Consider the following 21623-nt stretch of genomic DNA (forward strand, 5'->3'; position numbering starts at 1 on the left):
TGAACAATGTGAAAGTCTACAGAAGAAAATTTAGGAAAATCTGCAAGTAAATTATTAAGTAAAAACTGAAATTCAGAGAGATTGTTTGATACAAGATCAATATATAAAATTCAATTGCATTTTTATACACTTGCAACAAATAGAAAATTTCAAAAAAGGCTTTATTTTTATAATATCAAAATAAATCCATTAAAATATATGCAAGAACCTATATGGAGAAAATTTAAAAATTTAATTGAAGAGTTCCCAGTGGCCAAAGCTAGAACTAATTAAGCAATAAAATAAACAACATAGTTTTTTATTATAACCAGAGCATAAAATAAATATCCATGAGTCCATACTGATAAAAACAATTGATTGAATAAATAAATAAGTAAATACATAAATAAAGCAAATCTCCCAAACAGATGAATTCCAAATAATTTATGTAGATACTCCCCCTTCAAGGAGGTGGAGCATAACTCTCCACCCTTAAATGTGCAACACATTTAGGGACTTGCTTCCAAAGAGTATAGTACAGAAAGGGAGAGAAGATAACTTTACAGTGGGAAAAGCCTGCAAACACTGCCTCATTCACATGATCGAGGTTAACATTATCAGTGTCAAGGTTAACACTGACAGCATGTACCCTTCTTAAGATGTGCCTCGGTCTTCCTTCCAAAACCCCAGAACCCTGATCTAACTTTGAGAAAAACATCGGATAAACCCAAGTGATGGGCATTCTACAAACTAGCTGACCAGGACTCCTCAGATCTCTCCAGGTCATTAAACACAAGGGAAGTCTGAGAAATTGTCACAGCCCAGGGATGCTAAGGAGACATGATGGCTGCATATTATGTGGTATGCAGGATAGGATCCGGAAACAGAAAAAGGGCATTAGTGAAAAACTAATGAAACCAAAAGAAAGTATGGAGTTTAGTTAATAAACATTTTAATTAAATGACATAAAAGAAGGTCTGTATAGGTGGAGACATATGATTTATCAAGGATGGGAGGATTTCTTTGTTAAAGATGTCAATTCTCAGATTATTCTATACATTGAATACAGTTTAGATCGAAATTACAGAAGTATTTTGCTGGATTTCAACAAGCAAGTTCACATGGAAGAGTAGGGCCAAGAAAGGCCCAAGAATAACCAAGAAAATTCTGTAGAAAAAGAATAAGGAGATAACAACACAATAGGAACAACTCTCCTTCCTACTTGTTCAAAATTCGGTATAAAGCCATGGTAATTCATGCATGAGGGTTTGGCACTGGAAAAGACGAGTGGTCCAGTGAAACAGAATGGAGAGTCTAGGGCAGATGCACACATGTATCAGATGGCAGGACACCTCAGTGGGTAGGGCAGGGACTCTTCAACAGATGGTGCTCATGCCCTACACAAAAATCCACGCTTGCTGGAGTAACACCTTAGGAGAGCGCAGGCACAAAATGGCGGAGTAGGAAGTTCTACGAATTGCCCCCTCCATTAGAGAAATGGAAGGGCTGGGAAAAGAGACTGGAATTAGCTAACTGGTAACCCTGGAACCAGAATGGACGTTTATAACGACTACCAGAGTGCCAGAGAAAGAAGAGGCTGCCTAGACTTCAGTTTTTGTAAGGGAAAGCCTGAACCAATGACCAGCCCCCATGCTCAGCCCGTGGCCACAGCCGTGGAAATGGCTGCAGTCGTGGTAGTGCAGCCCAATGCCGGAGCAGCCAGCTAGGCCAGGGCTGACAGCGGAAACCTCCTCTAAAAGTTGGGGTTCAAGGTCAAGGTCTGTCTGGGGATCTGTGAGGGACAGTGCAGAAGCTGGTCTCAGTTTGGCCCTCTGGGCAGCAGCACTCCTTACCTCCCACTAGCATCCACCTGGATGTAAAGAACTAGTGTTTCTATGTTTTTTTCCTTTCTGGGGTAGGTGTTTCCTTGTCTGGCAGATCCCTAAGGGCACAGCATAGTCTGATGTTGCTCTCAGCCTTCTCTGCAGCAGCAATTTCTGGCCTCACACCAGCGTCTCTCGGGACTTAGGGCCCAGTGCACATTTCCGTTGGATGGGTATTCCTTTTTCTTTCTTGGTTGTTTAGTCTGGGGGATCCTTGAGGGCCAGCACAGGTGTTAGTGTCAGTTTCTCTCAGAAGCAGCATCTTCTGGCCTTATACCAGCATCTACAGAGACATAAAGAGGCAGTGTACCACTTCTCTTTTTCTCTTTTTCTTTTTTTGGTTTGATGGATTATTTTCTTTCTCCATTTCATATTTTTGGGTCTGGTGAACCTGTGAGGGACAAGCAGGCTTGCTGGCCTATGTTTCAGCCTTAAAAGCAGCACCTTCTAGCTTCCCAGTGGCACATAATAAGAGACTCGGAAAGGCAGTGCACCTCGTTATTTTTAACTTGGTGGGGGTGGGGGTGTTTTATCTGTTGGTCAGTATTTTATTTTATTTTTTTACTTTTCTCCCCCCTTCCTTCTTTCCTTCCCTTTTTTTCTTCTTCTTTTCTTGTTCTTAATCTGGCAGGCTTTCACTGTGGCTATTTGGTATTGTACTAGAAGTTCTTTCCAGAGTAATTAGGCAAGAAAAAGAAGAACAAGGTATTCAAATTGAAAAGGAAGACTTAAAACTATCTCTATTTATAGACGATGTGATCTTGTGTGTGTGTGTGTGTGTATATATATATGTGTATATATATCTATACGTATGTATATATATCTATATATGTATGTGTGTGTATATCTATATCTATATCTATATATCTCAAAGGAATCCACAAGAAAACTATTAGAGCTTATAAATGAATTCAGCAAAGTGGAAGGGTACAAAATCAGCACACAAAAAACAATTGTGTTCCTGTACCCTAGCAATGAATAATCAGAAGAGGAAATTAAGAAAACAGTTCCATTTACAATAAAATCTGAAAGAATTAAAATATCCAGGAGTAAATTTAACTAAGGATACAAAAGACTTGTGTGCCAAAAACTACAAAAATCTGCTGAATTTAAAGAAGACCTAAATAAATGGCAAGACTTCCCATGTTCATGGATTGGAAGAGTTAACATTATTAATATGTAAATATTACCCAAAGCCATATACAAATTCAGTGCAATCCCTACTAAAATTCTGGCAGCTCTTTTTTGCAGAAATGGAAAAGCCAATCCTCAAATTTGTATGGAACTGCAAGGGGCTAAGAATAGCCAAAACCATCTTGAAAAAGAAGAACAGTGTTGGAGAGCTTACACTTCTGTATTTCAAATTGTATTACAAAGCAATAGCAATCAAAAAAGTGTAGTAATAGCACAGAGATAGGCAAATATATCAGTGGAACAGAATTGAAAGTCCAGAAATAAACCTACACATATATGGTCAATTAATTTTTTACAAGAGTGCTAAATACATGTAGTGTGGAAAGAACAGTCTCTTCAACAAATGGTGTTGGGAAAACTGGATAGCCACAAGCAGAAAAATGAATTTAGACCCCTACCTCACACCATATACAAAAATAACTCAAAATAGATCAAGGACCTAAATATAAGAGCTAAGATTATAAAACCTATAGAAGATAACGTAAGAGAAAAATCTTCATGACCTGTGATTCAGCAGTGGATTCTTAGATATGACACCAAAAGCATGAGCAACAAAGGAAACAATAGATAAATTTGATTTCATAAAAATTAAGAACTTTTGTGCAACAAAGGAAGTTATCAAGAAAGTGCAGAGATAGTCCTCAGAATGGGGGAAGGTAGTTTCAAACCATATATCAGATAAAGGTTTAATATCCAGAATATATAAAGAACTTTTACAACTCAAAAAGAGGAAGACAGCACAATTTAAAAATGGGCAAGGGCTTGAATAGACATTTCTCCAAAGAAGATATACAAATGGCCAATAAACACGTGAAAAAATGCTCAACATCATTAGCCATTAGGGAAATGCAAATTAAAACCACAGTGATGTATTACTTCATACCCACAAAGTTGTCTATTATTTTAAAAAATAGAAAATAATGAGTATTGGAAAGGATGTGGAGAAATTGGAACTCTAGTGCATTGTTGGTGGGAATGTAAAATGGTGCAGCCACTGTGGAAATCAATATGGTGATCTCTCAAAAATTTAAATATAGAATTACCATTTGACATGGCAATCCCACTTCTAGGTATATAAACAAAGAGAGTGAAACAGTCTGTTCTGGTTTGCTAATGCTGCCATCATGCAAAATACCAGAAATGGATTGGCTTTTATAAAGGGGGTTTATTTGGTTACTAAGTTACAGTCTGAGGGCCATGAAAATATCCAAATTAAGGCACCAACACTAGTATACCTTCACCGAACGAAAGCCAATAGCATCCAGAAAACCTCTGTTAGTTGGGAAGGCATGTGGCTGGGATCTGCTGATCCCAGGTTGTGTTCCAGCTCCTCTCTCAGCTCCTGTACATTCTTCGAAATATTGCTCTTGGGGTGTTTTGTCCTCTCTTAGCTTCTCTGGAGCAAACACTGGGCTAGCATCTCCAAAGCGTTAGCAAAAGTCTGCTTTCAATGGCTGTCTCCCAAATGTCTCTCTAAGCTGTAGCTGCTCTGAGCTCCTTCTGTCTGAGCTTTTATAGGGCTCCGGCAAACTAACCAAGACTCAGGCTGAATGGGCTGGGCCACACCTCCATAGAAATAATCTAATCAAAGATATTACCCACAGTTGGGTGGGTCACGTCTCCATGGAAACAACCTAATCCAACGATTCCAACCTAATCAACACGAATATGTCTGCCCCCACAAGATTGCATTAAAGAACATGGCGTTTGGGGAGACATGATATATTCAAACCAGCACACAGTGTCACCAACAGATACTTGTGCACCAATGTTTATAGCAGCATTATTCACAATAGCTAAAAGCTGGAAGCAACTCCAATGTCCATCACCTGAGGAATGGATAAACAAAATGTGCTATGTGCATACAATGGAATATTATTCAGCCATTAAAAGGAATGAAGTACTAATACGTGCTACAACATGGATGAACTTTAGAAACATTATGCTAAGTGAAAGAAGCCAGTCACAGAAGACTACATATTGTATGGTTACATTCATACAGTGTAACCATACAATATGGTTACATTCTGAAATATCCAGAACAGGGAAATCTACAGAGACAGAAAGTAGATCAGTGGTTTTTTGAATTGGGGCAGGCAGTGAAGGGGGATGGGGGAGTGATAGCTAAAGAGTATTTTATTTTAATGATGAATGTGTTCTAAAACTGGCTATAGTGACGTTTGCACGACTTTGTGAATATACTAAAAACCATTTAATTGTACACTTTTAATGGGTGAATTATATGGTGCATGAATTATATCTCAGTAAAGCTGCTAGAAAAGAGTATATTTATAACCTTAAATGACACAAAAACATAAATCATAAAAGAATATATTGGCATATTTGATGCAGTAACATTAAAAAGAAATTCTGTTCAACAAAAGTTTCCGTAAGAACAAATGAAAAGACAAACCTTACTCAAAGAGAAGATATTTGCTAACACATCTAACCAGTCCAGGATATATAAAGAAATTATATAAATTAATAAGAAAAAGACAAATGATCTAATAGAAAATTGACCAAGAATAGAAACAGACAAGTCACAAAAGAGGAAATCCAAATGACCTCAATCCCAATAATATCCAGGCAAATGCCAATTAAAAAATTAATGATACCTGAAATTGTTGAACTGTAACCCAGTAGCCTTGATTTTTGATAATGATTGTATAACCATATAACTTTTTGACTGTCTGATTGTAAAAACCTTGTGACCAACCCCCCTCATCCAGTATATGGTTAGATGAGTAGTAAAATAAAGACATGAATGGAAAAAAAAAAAAGAGAGAGACAAAAAAAATTGAGATGCCATTCCCATTCATGTTAGTTTGACAATAGCAAGTATTGACAAGGCTGTAGAAGAATAGGTATTCTTGTACACTGTTCATGGGAGAAAAAATTGATACAGCCATATCCTGAAGAATGTCACATATATGCATAAGAAATGTGTGCACAGATATTCAATTCAGCATTATTTGAAATAGCAAAAAATAAAAAACAACCTGGATGTTCATCAATAAGAGAATGGATTAACTCTGGTATATGCAATGATTAAAATTAGTCAACTGGAACCATACATATAAAATAAAATCTCTAAAGCATATTAAGAGAAATAATAGGTTGCAAAGAATGTACATTTTATAAAATCGTGTATGTAAAGTGTTTAAATATACACACATACACAAATACTCCAGCAGATTATTTCCTCCCACCAAGAGTGGAGTCCACTTTTCCTCCCTGGAATCTGGGTAGGTGGTGTGACTTCTTTGGCCAAAGGGATGTTTGCAAACATGACACAAGCAGAGGCTTGAAAAGTATTTTCACGTTGGGTCTTCCTCTCATGACTCTTAGAAACCCATCCCCACCACTGCCAGGTGAAGAAGCGTGACCTATTCTGTAGGAAGAGGAGACACATCTGGCTTAGTTGCACCAGCCAATAGTCAGCCAACTTTCAGAAACAAAGCCACTTAGCTGACCAGAAACTGACCTTAGAAACGTGTGAGCCCAGCTGAAACCAGAGGAAGAACTAGCCAGCTAAGCCCAGTCTGAATTACTGACCCAGAGAGAATTGTGGACTAAATAAAGCTAAATAAATGGTGGCTATTTTAAGCCACTAAGTTTTGGGGTGGTGTGTTATGCAGCAAAAGCTTATTGATACAGAAGTTGGGTGGGGTTGAGAGTAGGGGGCGGTAGTCGGGGGTGGTAGGAGAAGGAGGAGGTGGTGAATCACTTATAAATGCACCGAAGCAGGACCTGAAGCCTAAATTCCAGGAGAGTGAGTGAGTGCTGTGCTTTCATGAGCCCCTGTTTTATGAAGCAAAGTGTGTAAAGGTTGCCATAAAGGACAAACAAGTGAAATACTTTATACATTACAGTGGTTGGAATAAAAACTGGGATAAATGGGTTCCAGAAAGAGTGCTCAAATACACCAATCTGCAGAAACACAGAACTTCAAAAAGCCGATCAGGAGCGGTAGGCAGAGGGGAAGATGAGAGGGGCTACCCCAGGAAGGAAGACATCCGGTCTGCAGCAGAAAAATGTTGACGTGAAAACAAAAAAGAACAAACAGAAAACACCTGGAAATGGAGATGGTGGCAGCACCCGTGAGACACCTCTGCCTCCTCGGAAAAGGGCCCGAGTAGATCCTACTGTTGAAAATGAGGAAACATTCATGAACAGAGTTGAGGTTAAAGATTCTTGAAGAACTAAAACCATGGCTTGTTGACGACTGGGACTTAATTACCAGGCAAAAACAGCTCTTTTATCTTCCTGCCGAGAAGAATGTGGATTCCATTCTAGAGGATTGTGCAAATTCTAAGAAACCTCGAGGAAACACAGATAATAAGGAATATGCTGTAATGAAGTTGTGGGAGGGATAAAAGAAAATTTCAATGTAATGTCGGGCACTCAGCTACTTCTACAAATTTGAGAGACCACAGTACGCTGACATCCTTGCAGATCACCCTGATGCACCCATGTCCCAGGTGTATGGTGCGCCACACCTACTGGGATTATTTGTACAAATTGAAGCAGTGTTGGCCTATACACCTCTGGATGAGAAGAGCCTTGCTTTGTTACTGAACTATCTTCATGATTTCCTAAAGTATCTGGCAAAGAGTTCTGCAACTTTGTTTAGTGCCAGTGATTATGAAGTGGCTCCTCCTGAGTACCATCAGAAAGCTATAGATACCAAAGTGGTCTGGACTTTTAGAGGTGATGCTCATTAACAATTAAAATGCGGAGCAGCAGAAGGAAAGGAGCAAGAGAGAATGGACAGAAGCAATAATTGAGATGGCTGGCAACTTTGCAGAGCTAATGAAAGAATCTTGTCTAAACATTGAAGAAGCCCTGTGAACGTCAAGCATGACAAAAAAAATAAATAAATAAATAAATAAATAAAGGAAGCCAGGAAACAATGAGATGTGTGTAAAATGCTGAAAGAAAATGAACTGCAACCTAAGATTCTAAAACAAGTAAAAGGAGGCGGGGCAAGATGGCAGACTGGTGAGCTGTATGTTTTAGTTACTCCTCCAGGAAAGTAGGTAGAAAACCAGGAACTGCGTGGACTGGACACCACAGAGCAATCTGACTTTGGGCGTACTTCATACAACACTCATGAAAACATGGAACTGCTGAGATCAGCGAAATCTGTAAGTTTTTGCGGCCAGGGGACCCGCGCCCCTCCCTGCCAGGCTCAGTCCCGGGGGAGGAGGGGCTGTCAGCTCCGGGAAGGAGAAGGGAGAACTGCAGTGGCAGCCCTTATCGGAAACTCATTCTACTGATTCAGACTCCAACCATAGATAGACTGAGACCAGACACCAGAGAATCTGAGAGCAGCCAGCCCAGCAGAGAGGAGACAGGCATAGAAAAAAAACAACACGAAAAACTCCAAAATAAAAGCAGAGGATTTTTGGAGTTCTGGTGAACATAGAAAGGGGAAGGGCCCTGAGGTGCATATGCAAATCCCGAAGAAAAGCTGATCTCTCTGCCCTGTGGACCTTTCCTTTAATGGCCCTGGTGGCTTTGTCTCTTAGCATTTCAATAACCCATTAGATCTCTGAGGAGGGCCCGTTTTTTTTGTTTGTTTGTTTTGTTTTGTTTTGTTTTGTTTTTTAATCCTTTTTTCTTTTTCTAAAACAATTACTCTAAGAAGCCCAATACAGAAAGCTTCAAAGACTTGCTATTTGGGCAGGTCAAGTCAAGAGCAGAACTAGGAGAGCTCTGAGACAAAACGCAATAATCCAGTGGCTGAGAAAATTCACTAAACACCACAACTTCCCAAGAAAAGGGGGGTGTCCGCTCACAGCCATCATCCTGGTGGACAGGAAACACTCCTGCCCATCGCCAGCCCCATAGCCCAGAACTGCCCCAGACAAGGACCACAGTCCACTTTGTCTAGTTTATGGATGGATGAGTAGAAAAATAGGGGAAGGAAACAAACAGACAAAGGTACCCAGTGTTCTTTTTTACTTCAATTGCTCTTTTTCACTCTAATTATTATTCTTGTTATTCTTGTGTGTGTGCTAATGAAGGTGTCAGGGATTGATTTGGGTGATGAATGTACAACTATGTAATGGTACTGTGAACAATCGAAAGTACGATTTGTTTTGTATGACTGCGTGGTATATGAATATATCTCAATAAAATGAAGATTTAAAAAAAAAAAAAAAAAAAAGACATAATGCTGAGCAAAATAAGCCAGGCACAAAAAGAGAGATATTGTATGTTACCACTAATGTGAATTCTGTGAAAAATGTACAATGTTTTATACTGTAGAATGTAGGGGACCTAGAGATACCAATTAGTAGAGGGGGAATGATAATCTAATAAGAACAGATAAACTATGGAGGGTAATCTCAATGTTATGGGAATGCTCAGGAATGATTATGGTTTGTAAACTTTCTTGGATATAGTAAGATCATGTTGGAAGCAATAGAGTTATTTTAGGTTTTTTTTTTCCTCTTATTCCTTTGTTTTCTTAGGGGTTGTTAATTTTCTTGGGGTATGGTAGGAACATGTTGGAAGCAATGTAGTTATTTTAGATTATTTGTTTTTCTTACTCCTCTGTTTGGACATGGTTTATTAATTTTCTTGGGGTATGGTAGGAACATATTGGAAGCAAAGTAGTTATTTTAGGTTATTTGTTTTCCTTAATCCATTGCTCTGTTTGAAATGTTGTGGGGTTTTTTTGGTTGTTGTTTGCCTGTTTGTTTTTAATTTTTTGATAAACAAAGTTAAAAAATTGAAAAAAAATCAGTAGAAAAATGGGAGTAAAAACTAAATGACAAATAGGGTGGGATGGGGGGATGGTTTGGGTATTCTCTTTTCACTTTTATTTTTTATTCTTATTCTGATTCTTTCTGATGTAAGGAAAATGTTCAGAAATAGATTGTGGTGATGAACGCATAACTGTATGATTATACTGTGAACAGTTGATTGTATACCATGGATGACTGTATAGTTTGTGAATATATTTCAATAAAACTGAATTAAAAAAAAAAAATAAAGTACACAGTACATAGTATGTAAAAAAAAAAAAATAAAAATAAAACAAGTAAAAGTCCTTCAAGAAAGACACCTCCAGACAAAACAAAAAATACATTAGAAAAGTTTTTACCAGCAACCCAACTGGAAAAAAAAACAACTAGGCAGAAGAGAACTTACCCAGATAGGTCAGAGATGCATGAAGAAGTGAAGCTTGGTGAAAATGGTAAATATGTGGGTTTATCTAAGTGTTGAGTACAAAATTATAATAATACTGAGTTTTAAATATATAGAAATTCCATGATGACAAGGGCATATAAAACTTCTTTCATTATCCATGAAGAAGGTAGTAGTCAAGAAAACATGTGGAATCTACATTAACCACTAAAAGAATAGTAAAAAAGTTAAACTTCCAAGCTAATAAGAAAATGGATTTAAAATAAAAAGACAGTAAGAAAAGAAAAGGAATAGAAAAATATAGTAAGATGGGATATCAGAACCTAAATGTTTCAGTATTTAAATGTGTATGGACTAAATGCACAAATTAAGATCGCCACATTGGTTAAAAGAACAAAACACTACACGCCATGTTCAAGGGCCACATCTAAAATATAAGGGTACAGATTGAAAGTAGAAGATAGGAAAAGAAATACGAAAGATTGTCTCAGTTATTGTCATGGTAAACCACCCCAAAACTTGGCTTAAAACGTGCATGATTTATTGTCTCTTATGAGTCTGTGGATTTGCTGGGCCCATCTGCATAGCTGTGCCGGATGTGCTTTGTGTCACTTGTGAGATGGTAGGAGGTAAATCCATGAAAATCCATAAACCCATGAAAATTTAGGGGCTTGTATTATCTACCACTTAGAAAGGAGGCATAGTGTCTACTGCATTCAATCTATTGCAATACATTGTTTCAGTTGAGATATATGAAAAAAAATCCAGCCTTGCACAGAAAAGGAAGTGTTTTAATTGCTTTTTTAGATATTTGCAGATATTTTATATTACATCAAAGTTCAATTGGTGGGTAGTTTCTTAAAGGTTAGTCACAAAGTGGAATTTGGAATAATGTGGAACTTTATTCCAAATCCTTTGGTTTTTGAATGGATTTTTACCCATGCGTGGTTCTGTAATTGTGTGCATTGGTCATTTGGAAAGTATTGGCTTGTTTTCCAATTTGTGGATTTCCCAAATGTTGACACATCTCATTACCCAATATGGAAGATTGATGTGAGGATTTCTGGGGTTAAGTCGGTGAGCCTCTTCTAATAGGCCCATGTAGAAACTATTTATCTTTCATATGAAATTTCACCACAGGGCATCCATGATAGACAAGGCTCCCACATATCATCCAAAGTTACCTGCAGAGAATATGTGGAGATGTAACAAATGTTACTGTTTTAAGCTACTGAGTTTTTGGATGATTTGTTAATGCAGCAACAAATAACCCAAACACCTGGTCACTGCCACTTCTGATTGCCTAGACTGCCAACCACAGAGACCAGTATTGAACCCCTGATATGGCACCATTTAGTGACAGGTTAATTACTTTGGACCTCTTCCCTCATCAATTTGTCCTTACTAGAATAGACATTTTTTTTTTTTTTAATTTTAAATTCAGTTTTACTGAGATATATTCACATACCATATAGTCATCCATGGTGTATAGTCAACTGTTCACAGTACCATCATATAGTTGTACATTCATGACTCCGATCTATTTTTGAACATTTTCCTTATACCGGAATCAGAATAAGAATAAAAAATTTTAAAAAAAGGCTTATTGATACAAATGCTAAACATTAAAGCATGCTGAGGATACATATTTACTTATTTATGATATAAAAACAAAAATGTCTTTTATATCATTTTCTTACATTTGAAATATTTTACAATTAAACATTTTGGGAAAAAAAAATTTCCTTTAAGAGTAAGTGGGAATTGAAGAAATGGAAACAGGATAATAGTTAGATAATGCCTTTAAGAAGTTTAGCTGTCAAGGGGAGGAAATAGGGCATTGGAAGAGATTTAAAGTGTTTTAATACTTATGAGAACAAGTTGTTTGAATGAGAAAGGCTGAAAATATTGCCATAATGGGATAGTGAATGGGTGATGCAGGGATCCTCATTGTGCACAGGAGGATGATGGGATGCTGAGTTCAGGATGCGGAGGAAGGACACCTTTTCCTTTTAATAGGAAGGAAGGATGGGTGTAGACATAGATAACTTGGTAGATTTGGTGGCAGGATGTTGAAGAAGCTCCTTTCTAATGCCATCTGGTTCCTCCATGAATTATTAAGAAAGGACATCTGTTTGAGATGGTCAGATTTAAACTGGAAAAATTTTGAAGTGTCTTTGGGAGAATGATAGGATGAATCACCTAGGATAGCATAGTAAGACAGCAGGGCATCATTGCAAGTCCAGTTGAGTTGGCACCAGTTCCTCCAGGCATCCGTCTCCATCAATACTCAGCATCCCTAGTAAAGGCCGAGAGAGTTGGATAGTTGGGTTCAGCCAGGGGTGGAGTTTTGTCTCACAGGTGGGGTGGGAGGCCAGCATGTGTGCGGGATGGCGCGGGAAGGATGGACCACAGTATCTAAACGAGGGTAGGGAGTAAAACGAGACAGGTGGAGATAGCATTAAGGGCTGTTGGTTTGTTTTTTTTTTTATCTCAGAGCTGCCTGTATTTACCTATTTGTCTCCAACACAACATTGTAAGTTCTTCAAGGATAAGGTTTTGTTTGTTTGTTTGTTTGTTTGTTTTTTGATTCCTCACTGTATTTATAGCACTCAACATAAATATGAAGCTCATTTATAAGCTCTTCCTAAATTGTTGTTGAATTAAATAATGACTTAAAATTCTGTTCCTTGCAAGCCATGGTTAAATTATCCTATCGCTTTATCTGGGCAAGATAAATCCTGTTCTTCATTTTTTCTCTAATTTTGCATTCTTTAAGTTCTTCCCCATGAAATTTCCTCCACTCTCCTTTCTAGTGAATGGAGTCTTTCCTATGGAAGACCTTGTTTTGTTGATTTACATCTGATTTCTTCTCCAGCCAATTTAATTCAGGGAATGAATTCTGATGACCCGGCTGTACAACAGAAAGCTGTCCTCGAGACAGAAAGGAGACTGCTGCTTACAGAGAAGGACCAAGATGAGGACAGCTGCAGGACCGCCTTGGACAAGACCCTGATCAATCCTCCAAAGGCAGTTCCCTTTTTCTGTTTGGAGTCACATAAGTAGATACAGTGAGAAGGTCTGTGTTGGGGCAAAAGAAGGAGTAGTTTAATCTCACACTATCTGCTGAGACTGAAATAGTCACTCCTTTCTTGGATGCACTAGCTTTATTTTCCACAAGGAGGTATAAACTCTGATTTTTTATTTGGGGTGATGTCTTTCTGAGTCATCTTTAAACAACCCTTTGGGTTTGTTTCAATGAAGATTTGCCTCCCCCCCCCCCCCCGAATTTGTGTGCCGGGGAGGTAATATATTTCAGTAACTTATAGTCCCAGTTCGTAACAACCACAGCTGGGGTCCCTTGGTCTGACCAGCCTTGTCTCTGCAGACTCAGCCCCCCAACAGATCTGATTGAAACCAGACTTCCTGAATTTGGGGCACTTCGTTATTGGTGGGTAAAGGAAATGACCCAACTCCCCACTTGTAATTGATTTGCCTTCTTGGTTTGTATGAATGTATAAATCAGAAAGTAGTTTTTAAAAATGTGTTTCTTTGTCTTTATGATAACGTCTGTCCTGCAGAGTACAGATGAAATAAACTCAGGTAAGGACAACACCTCTTGTCCCAATGTGTTTTGTTTATATAGTATCAGTTTTAATTGATCATAGCTTCCAGACCCTTAAATTATGGCTTCTGGGCTTCCAAACAACCCAGGAGCCAAAACCTACTGCTGACCCAATTCTGTTACCAGTAGTTGAGGGGACAACCCTTGGAGATTTTTCTCTATCTATTTTCTGTTGGCCAATCTTTTGTGAACTGAGTTCAGTTATTCTGTATCATCCAGTTTACTCTTAGCTGCCCCAGGGATCCTGATAGCTTCTCTGTTTCTCAGCTCAGAAACTCATTATGCTAAACGGAACAAAAAAGTCTCTCCTCGAAGAAAAAAACTCTTTTAAAAAGCATAAGTCAAATTTGAAGCACAGTCATAGCCATCATGTGTAATAATACATCACACAGATTACCAATTAATGTCAGATTAACAAAATGTCATCTTAGTTGCCTCAGAATTTGTGTGTGTGCGCGCCTACATGTGTATGCATGAGAAGCGTCCCTCTCAAGTGCTAAAGTAGCTTTCTTCTGAATTTGAATTAAAAAACTGATTATAGTATTTGGATTTTTTCTTTTTAATATTCTAAATTACTGTACTGTCAGAGGCCTTCTTGGCATCTCTGGAGAAGGATGCAAAGGAACGAGCCAAGAGAAGAAGGGAAAACAAAGTCTTAGCAGATGGTAATTGTCAGTCTTCACTTTTCAATAGCTGGGATGACTTGTATTGGAAACAGCACGTGTCTATATTCTGGGGTTTGAAGACATCAGAATTCCCAGCCAGCGGGTTGGTGATGGGCCTGAGGCAGTGGGGACCTGGCTGGGTGGAAATCCCTAATGGTCTGCTCTCGGCAACTGCTGCAGCAAGCAGGGAGGAGGTCACAGCCTCTGTCAGCCTCCAGGTGGATGAGCTTAGCAGACTGATGCCAGGTACCTCTTCATGCTATGAGCAGGACTAAACAGTGCGTGGGAAGTAAGGAGGGATGGGAGTGAGGTGCTACTGGCTGCCCTAAGGCATAGGTGGAGAAGTGAAATCGAAACATGAAACAAGAAAACACAGAGGTAAGAAGGGAGAATAGAAAAAAAAGGAAAGAAAGAAAGAGACAGGGTATGGGAGGAAGATACATATGACGGTAGACTCATTCCAGCATTCATCTTACACCACCCAGTGGTTTGTGTGCTACACATCTGAATGATTCCATGTTTGTTAGAAAATTAATTTTTGACCTTCTTTATGAGATATCGAATATGTAGACTTAGTCTTTGTGGCAAGCTTGGAGTGGTTCTGAACCTTGAGGCAGAAGCATTTACTTTTTCTGAGAATCTTCTTAGAAGACGGGGTGGATTTGGGGGAAAAGTACTTGAAGTAAAAAGCTGGCCCTGTAATATCTGCAGAGAGAAACAACTGATAAGTTCCTTTATATCTAGGGAAGCTATGACCCTGAAAGTAGAATTGGAAAACAGGGGAAATAAAGTGTGAAAGAATATTCCAGTGTGTGGTGAAAGCTCACCTGACTTTAATTCTCATAGCCCTAAAGGAAAAGGGTAATGAAGCATTTGCCAAAGGCGATTATGAAACGGCTGTCCTGCGCTACAGTGAGGGTTTGGAGAAGCTGAAGGACATGAAAGTGCTGTACACCAACCGAGCCCAGGTCAGTGAGCCATGATGTGCCCATGGGGTTTTCTCAGGGAACTGTCACCACTACTCTTGTGGAAGCAGAGAAAGACAATACTAGATGTTAATGGTGGGTGCTGGTAAAGGTTTAACAACTGACTCTTGGTTGGGATATGTGGGGAGCTGATTTGTAGGTAGCATCTGCCAGTTTCCTTGGTTTCAGTTCTCTCACTGTGGTCCCATTTCAAGCTATCAGCTGACATCATGGAAGGAGGAGTCGGGAAGCCCTGCACATAATCTGCTTTCTCTCAGGAGTATGTCAGCCCCAGTACATACTTTTCCATGTGGATAAAGGAGAAAATCATGGAATGACATAAGCTGTGAGATTTTGGAATTCTACCTCCACTGAATTGGCCCAGTCTCCTTTTTGTGGTAGCCCATGTTCCTAAAGTCTGCTTACCTATTCATTTCTTACTTGTTGTGTGAATCTCTCTTAAAGATCCTGTGAAGGTTTAGTCTGGATAGCTGATGACCGATTTCTTAGAAATTTTGAGTTTCCAAAATCCCTATTCCTTCAGTTTATCTCACAGGTAAGCTTCTTTTACTCTTACTGAGTAAAAACCCTCACACAGGTGTTTATTATCTGCCACTTAATGAAGGGACAAGATTGATATTCCTCAGTTGAGGCAGAAATGTCACCTGGGACCTTATTTTGAAAAGTAGTTGAGTTTTTGTAGGGTAGAATTTCTCTGTTGCTTGGGCCTGAAAAAATTGGCAGATTCTTGAGACACGATCATCCAATGGTCAGGGTATGTTGGTAGGATGTGTGGAAGAGGAACTAGATGCCATGTCATTTACAAGAGGGAGAGGATGAGGCAGAGCTCTCGTCAGCTCCAATTTCTGTAACTCAGCATCAAGGACATCTTGCTGTGGTGTGTTGAGGAAGAGATTGAAAGCAAGAACAGGACATTAGGAGGCCGAAAATTCTGGGGAGTGACAGTGATTTAATGATAAATAAATCCAAGTGCAGTATGACTTCTAGTTTAGCAGTTTGGATAAGGCTGACTAGAGTTGAGGTGTCATTTAACTAACCTCATTTATGGGAAAAATTGTTATAAGAAGTGAACTGGTAACAAGATGGCCCGAGGTTGATTTAGCAGTTTACATTTTATCACCCTAACAGGATTATAAATTCTTGATAGCAAAAACTGTCATATCTTTTTCTCCCTAATGCTTTATTTATGATAGATGTTCAACAATTCATTGTTACATAGAATTGGAGGCACAAGTCCATTTGAGGGAACTAAGTTTCTGTTGCTGCTTGAGAAAAATCTTTTAAATGCAAACAATTAATACAGTAATTCTAGTCCATTTTTATATTGGAAAATTTGGTCTCCAAAAAAATCTACCTGTTGAGGCTTGTTCAGTCAAGTTTGTTTTTCGGAAGGTATTTGAAAGCAGTAAAATTGAATTGCTTTTAAAATCTTATGTAATTCAGCCTTATCTCTAATTCAGTCTGTCTATACCCTGATTCATCAAATTAATTACATTTTTACTATATTGAAGTTTAAGCAGTGCTTTGATTCATTTTAGAGAATCACATTAAGAATGAATGTGTGCTCGCTTCAGCAGCGCATATACTAAAATTGGAACGATACAGAGACGATGAGCACAGCCCTGCACAAGGATGACACGCAAATTCGTGAAGCGTTCCATATTTTTGCCCGAGTCCCCTGCTCTCTGCGGCAGATGGTACTAAAGGGGATCCGCTCCCGTCTCCCCACTATGTGCGAAACCCTGGTGTGCGTCTGCCACGTGCCAATAAAAAAAAAACACAATTAATGTGAATAAATATAAGTAAATGCAATGAAAAGCTTTGGAGAAGCAATTCCTCCCAGCTTTCCCACAGAGAATGTTTATTCAGAGGCAAATAAACTCAAAATGTGCTGCCTGGTGTTACAAATCATTTGAACCATTGACTATTTTTAAAGTGCCTCCCCAGTTTGCATGCAGTGTTATAAAACACTTAATAAGGACCCTGTGAATTGAGTGTTGTCACTTGCTATAAAGAAAACCTACCCTTTCATTGCTTTGTTTTCCTCCTGGAGCTAATGTTATGATCAATAGAACTGCTGGTGTAATTTAGATAGATCTGGAATTTAATTGCCATTTGGAAAAAGTAGTTCTTTTTAAAATGTGGAAAAGCAAAGAATGGTGATGTTATAGGGTGTGAGCCAAGCCTTTTTTTAAAAGCAGAAAAAAAAAAAGTAAAAGGCTTTGCAGAGAAAGTGTTGAAGCCCATTCAGACTTTTTCAGAGTCTTTGTGAATCCTGAATAATAATGGCGTGAAATTATGGCTATGCTTGTGTAGAAGGATGCTCAGTTCTTCCTCACGCCCTCTGACTTGCAGAAACTCAGACCCTAGAGCAAAGGATGGTGCTTTATAAATTCTACCGAAAGCCCCAGCATCTATCAGGCAGCTCCTTTCATATCACCACCCTCTCTGGTTTTGTTCCTTGCTCCTTCCTTCTCTCTCTTCAGTCCTGGCGTGCTTAATGGTTGTTATATCCCTTGTTGATTTCTCTAAACTCTGCCCCTCCCCTGTAAGTCGTCTCTTTATTAGACGCTCCTCTGTTACCCAGTGTGGGAGTGCCACATGCTTCCTGCTGAGATTCTGGCTGACGCGGTCAGGACCCCGCTACACCTCACCACTGTTCCACTGTTTGTTCTCTCTGTGTGGCTGAAGGACGAGCACTGTGTGAACACCAGCTATTTGTGTCATTACAGGCATATATAAAACTTGGGGACTACCAGAAGGCACTAGTGGATTGTGACTGGGCTCTGAAGGTAAGAGAATGTTTCCTTTTCCACACAATGGTATTGGGCTTGCTTGGCCAGGTATGTTAGAAAGCCTGGAAGTGAATAGAAGTGAGCAGCCAGTGTATTGCAGTGGGAAATGGTACAGAGTCTGCAGTCAGAGCCTCAGTTTCCTCATCTATAAAGTGGGGTAGAATAGAATTGTTGTGAGGATTGTGATAACGCACATTCTGTGCCTTGCTCTTAGTAAGCCCTCTGTAGAAGCTGCTGTTACTATTGGTTTTTCCAAGGTTTGATACTGCAAAGGCTCATCCTTTACCGTGGTGTTAGCAGATGCTTGGTTCCATGTGGTGGTGGGAATGCTTCCTTCTAGAGCCAGCCCTGAGAGTTTGTTTCTGCAGCATTGTTGTTCTTCCTCATCAGTTTGTACTTTTTCCCTCCAGCCCTACTAATTTGGAAATATAGCACCCCCCATTTGTAGAGGAATGACCAAAAGAATTCCTGCTGTTCAGCTAGGATACCAGTCAGGCCTCAAGCAGAAAGCATCATGGTGCATATGGTGACTCCTCCAAGATCTGCCACCCAAAGGGGAGCAAAATTGAGGAGTATTGGTCCCTCACTACTAAGTTACTCTGTCATGTGGAGCTTTAACTAAGTAACCGAAACCAGTGCTTCTCAGACTCTCCACTGATAGCTGAGGGGAATGGACATGAGCCCCTCGAGAGTCTGCTCGCAGAAAATTTTGCATTTTTTGCATTGCACTCCCTACAGTTTGTCAGTTTTAATATAAAAATATCATTTAAATAACTTATGCTCAAGTAAAATTGAAGTGCGGGAGGATGTGCCAGGTTTATGCCGTGGCTTCAGACTCCTGGCTCAGTGCCCCTCTCCCAGCTTAATGAGCATGTTTCATGGCAACACGCTGGCCCCACCCACCTGCCTGTTTTTTATTATAAGGTAAGCAAGGGAAACCGGATTGACTTGAGAACTCACCTTTACTAATAATGGTTCATAAATCACTAGGGCTCCTCCAAAACTGATATCCAAAGTAGTTTGATTTCTTTATCCCTTAGAAGATAAGGGATGTGGCAAATCTTGTCCCATTTCACTGGTGCAAGCTTGAAGAAACTGAGGCCTGCCCAAAGCTAACAACATCAGGTTCCTTACAGCTCTACGTGACTGCTCTCTCACCCTGCTTGATCTTATGTCTGTAAGAGAAGAAAAAGGCAAGGAGGTTTTCCTTTGTTTTTCCGACAGTAACAGCAAGAGCCACCACCTGCTCGCTGCATGCCGGCCACAAGCTGTCTCATTCGAGCCTTGCAATTATCCTACTCTATTATATTCTGTCCTACGCCACTATTGTCTCTTTTTTTCTGACAAGGAAGTTGTGCCTCCGAGATTACCTGAGTAACCTGCCCAGGATGGCACAGCTAGTGTCTAACTGCAAGTCCACACTCTTACCCTCCTACTATATCCAGCATATAACCTTAAACTCCATAATTCCTGGATGTGGGTCTCATTCCCTGCCATGGAAAAACACAAGGTGCCCTCTCAGGTCAGGTCCTCCAGGAATATCTTTTCTGATCTTAAGAGGGCCAAAGAGGTAGTGGCGCCATTGTGCTGATTCAGAGTAGCACACTGGCCTGTTCCCAAAGCTCAGTGGAAGCACAGTGTAATTAACGGTGAAACCGAGGCAAAGCAGGCCCAATGGAGCTGACATTAAAAAATGCTGACACTCAGCAGCCAATCTTGTTAAATGCCCAGTGAAGCTCCCAGTTGAAGAGGTTTGGGTAAACACTTGGAGGGATGGTGGAAAAAAATTCACAAAGAGTTCCAAAAACTAATCATGGATGACTCCGCACAGAAGCCTTGCACTGAAAGAAAAAGTTCCACTCTCTTCAAAAGTAATATATCACTAGGAACATCACTGGGACTCCATTATTAATAGTATTAGTACTGTCATGCCAGTTTAATACTTTTTGACACTTCTGAATTCATAGGGACAATCCCCTGTTATGATATTTCAAGAATGATGTTTTTTGTCAGGAAAAAGATATGGTGTGAGGCTGGTTTCAGTTAGGATCAGAATCATTCTTTCTTGGCAGAACACTGTTTTGGCAGGATTCCTTTTAAGGGAACCTGGGGCTTGCCCAGAGAAGACCTTGGCGAGGGGTGACACGTGATCAAAAGAGAAGGGGCCCATTAGTGAGAAATCTGTTCGCAGCCCTCGCTTCAGTGCCGGAGGAAGTCGCAGTCACAGTGTGCCCCCTCACAGGAGGCCAGGCACCAGGCCTAGTTCTGCCTCCCTGCTGTAACCCTAGTGCTCTGCCAGTGAATAGACTGTGGATATTTGGCCTTCATGAGCTTCCTCTTTACCCTTTGGATACTCCTTCCTTGCTTCCTCTTTTCCTTTTGGCTACTCCTTTCTTCTTTAGTTTCATCCTTTATGAATTCACCCAAATTCACTCCTTGGCTCCCTGCCTTTCTTCTCTCTGCAGTTTCTCCTGCAAAACTCTCGTCTCCTCTCATGGCTTCAACTCCCATCTGTGCAAAAGGCTCCAGGGCTGCATTTCAGCGGCCTCCTTCACGTCTCCGTTTGATTGGCTGGGCACTGCCTGACACCCAGTACATCGAGAAGTAACCTCTTCATCTCCCCGTTCAATCCCCACCCCCTGTCCTGACTTATCTCTTTCTGTTGTGCTACACGCCATGTCTTCCAGGCATCTAGGCCCCAAACTTTGACTTCACATCCACCTCCCCCCACCCCATCATGGATGGTTGGTTGGTGCGGGTCAGCTCTTGTTTTGACCTTTCACCCCCAGCGTCTCCAGCGACCTCAGACATTAGCTGCTCATTCTGAAGGACTCTTGGTCTCCTCCCTTAATCGCTGCCTCTCCCTCTCCCAATCAGTCTGCATGCTGCCTCCGGACCACCTTTCCTGCTCACCCCTTCGATCACTCACCCTACTCCCGCTTTCCAGCCTGACCTTTCCTCCACTCCACCACTTGCCCTGCAGCCCCAGCCAGACTGTCCGCTGACGCTCCGGCTGCTCTCCCACCTCTGGGCTTGCTCACCCCATCCTCCCTTCATCCTCCTCTCTTCCCTCTACATACCATTCACGTTCCAGCGCAAATCCCTCCTCTTTTGCATGGCTGTTCTCATTCAGAGAAGGTTTCTCTCTAACAAACTGTGCTTTTCTGGAGGAGATTGGTGTGATTTTTAAACTCTTGGGCTATGGAGTCAAATGGTAAGATGTCAAATCCCAGCTCTTCCTTTACCAGCCACATGACCTTGAACCTCTCCAACTCCTAGATTCCTGGTCTGTAAAATGGGGATAAGAATTGCATGAACTTCCCAGAGTTGTTAGGAAG

The 21623-nt window shown here is 40.2% G+C and overlaps 1 protein-coding gene, 1 non-coding gene and 1 pseudogene across 5 annotated transcripts in view; all 3 read left to right on the plus strand.

Moving 5' to 3' along the window:
• Nucleotides 1–21623, plus strand: part of TTC12 (tetratricopeptide repeat domain 12) — a 62644-nt gene that overhangs the window by 5919 nt on the left and 35102 nt on the right. For 2 of the 4 annotated variants that reach the window (XM_037841480.1, XM_037841482.1), the window contains exons 3-7: nucleotides 13093–13244; nucleotides 13796–13817; nucleotides 14427–14504; nucleotides 15351–15472; nucleotides 18223–18282. In XM_037841480.1, the coding sequence (XP_037697408.1) occupies nucleotides 13093–13244; nucleotides 13796–13817; nucleotides 14427–14504; nucleotides 15351–15472; nucleotides 18223–18282 (434 nt within the window). Of the gene's footprint in view, nucleotides 1–13092; nucleotides 13666–13795; nucleotides 13818–14426; nucleotides 14505–15350; nucleotides 15473–18222; nucleotides 18283–21623 lie in introns of those variants that run through there. The other 2 variants (XM_037841484.1, XM_037841481.1) reach the window with 2 other exon arrangements.
• On the plus strand, nucleotides 7027–7780 carry LOC119535885 (annotated as a pseudogene).
• Nucleotides 17052–17157, plus strand: LOC119538974. The gene has a single exon (XR_005217750.1). It is a non-coding gene; the product is annotated as a U6 spliceosomal RNA (small nuclear RNA).

Source organism: Choloepus didactylus, chromosome 6, assembly GCF_015220235.1.
Source record: "Choloepus didactylus isolate mChoDid1 chromosome 6, mChoDid1.pri, whole genome shotgun sequence".
NCBI classification, from domain to species: domain Eukaryota; kingdom Metazoa; phylum Chordata; class Mammalia; order Pilosa; family Megalonychidae; genus Choloepus; species Choloepus didactylus.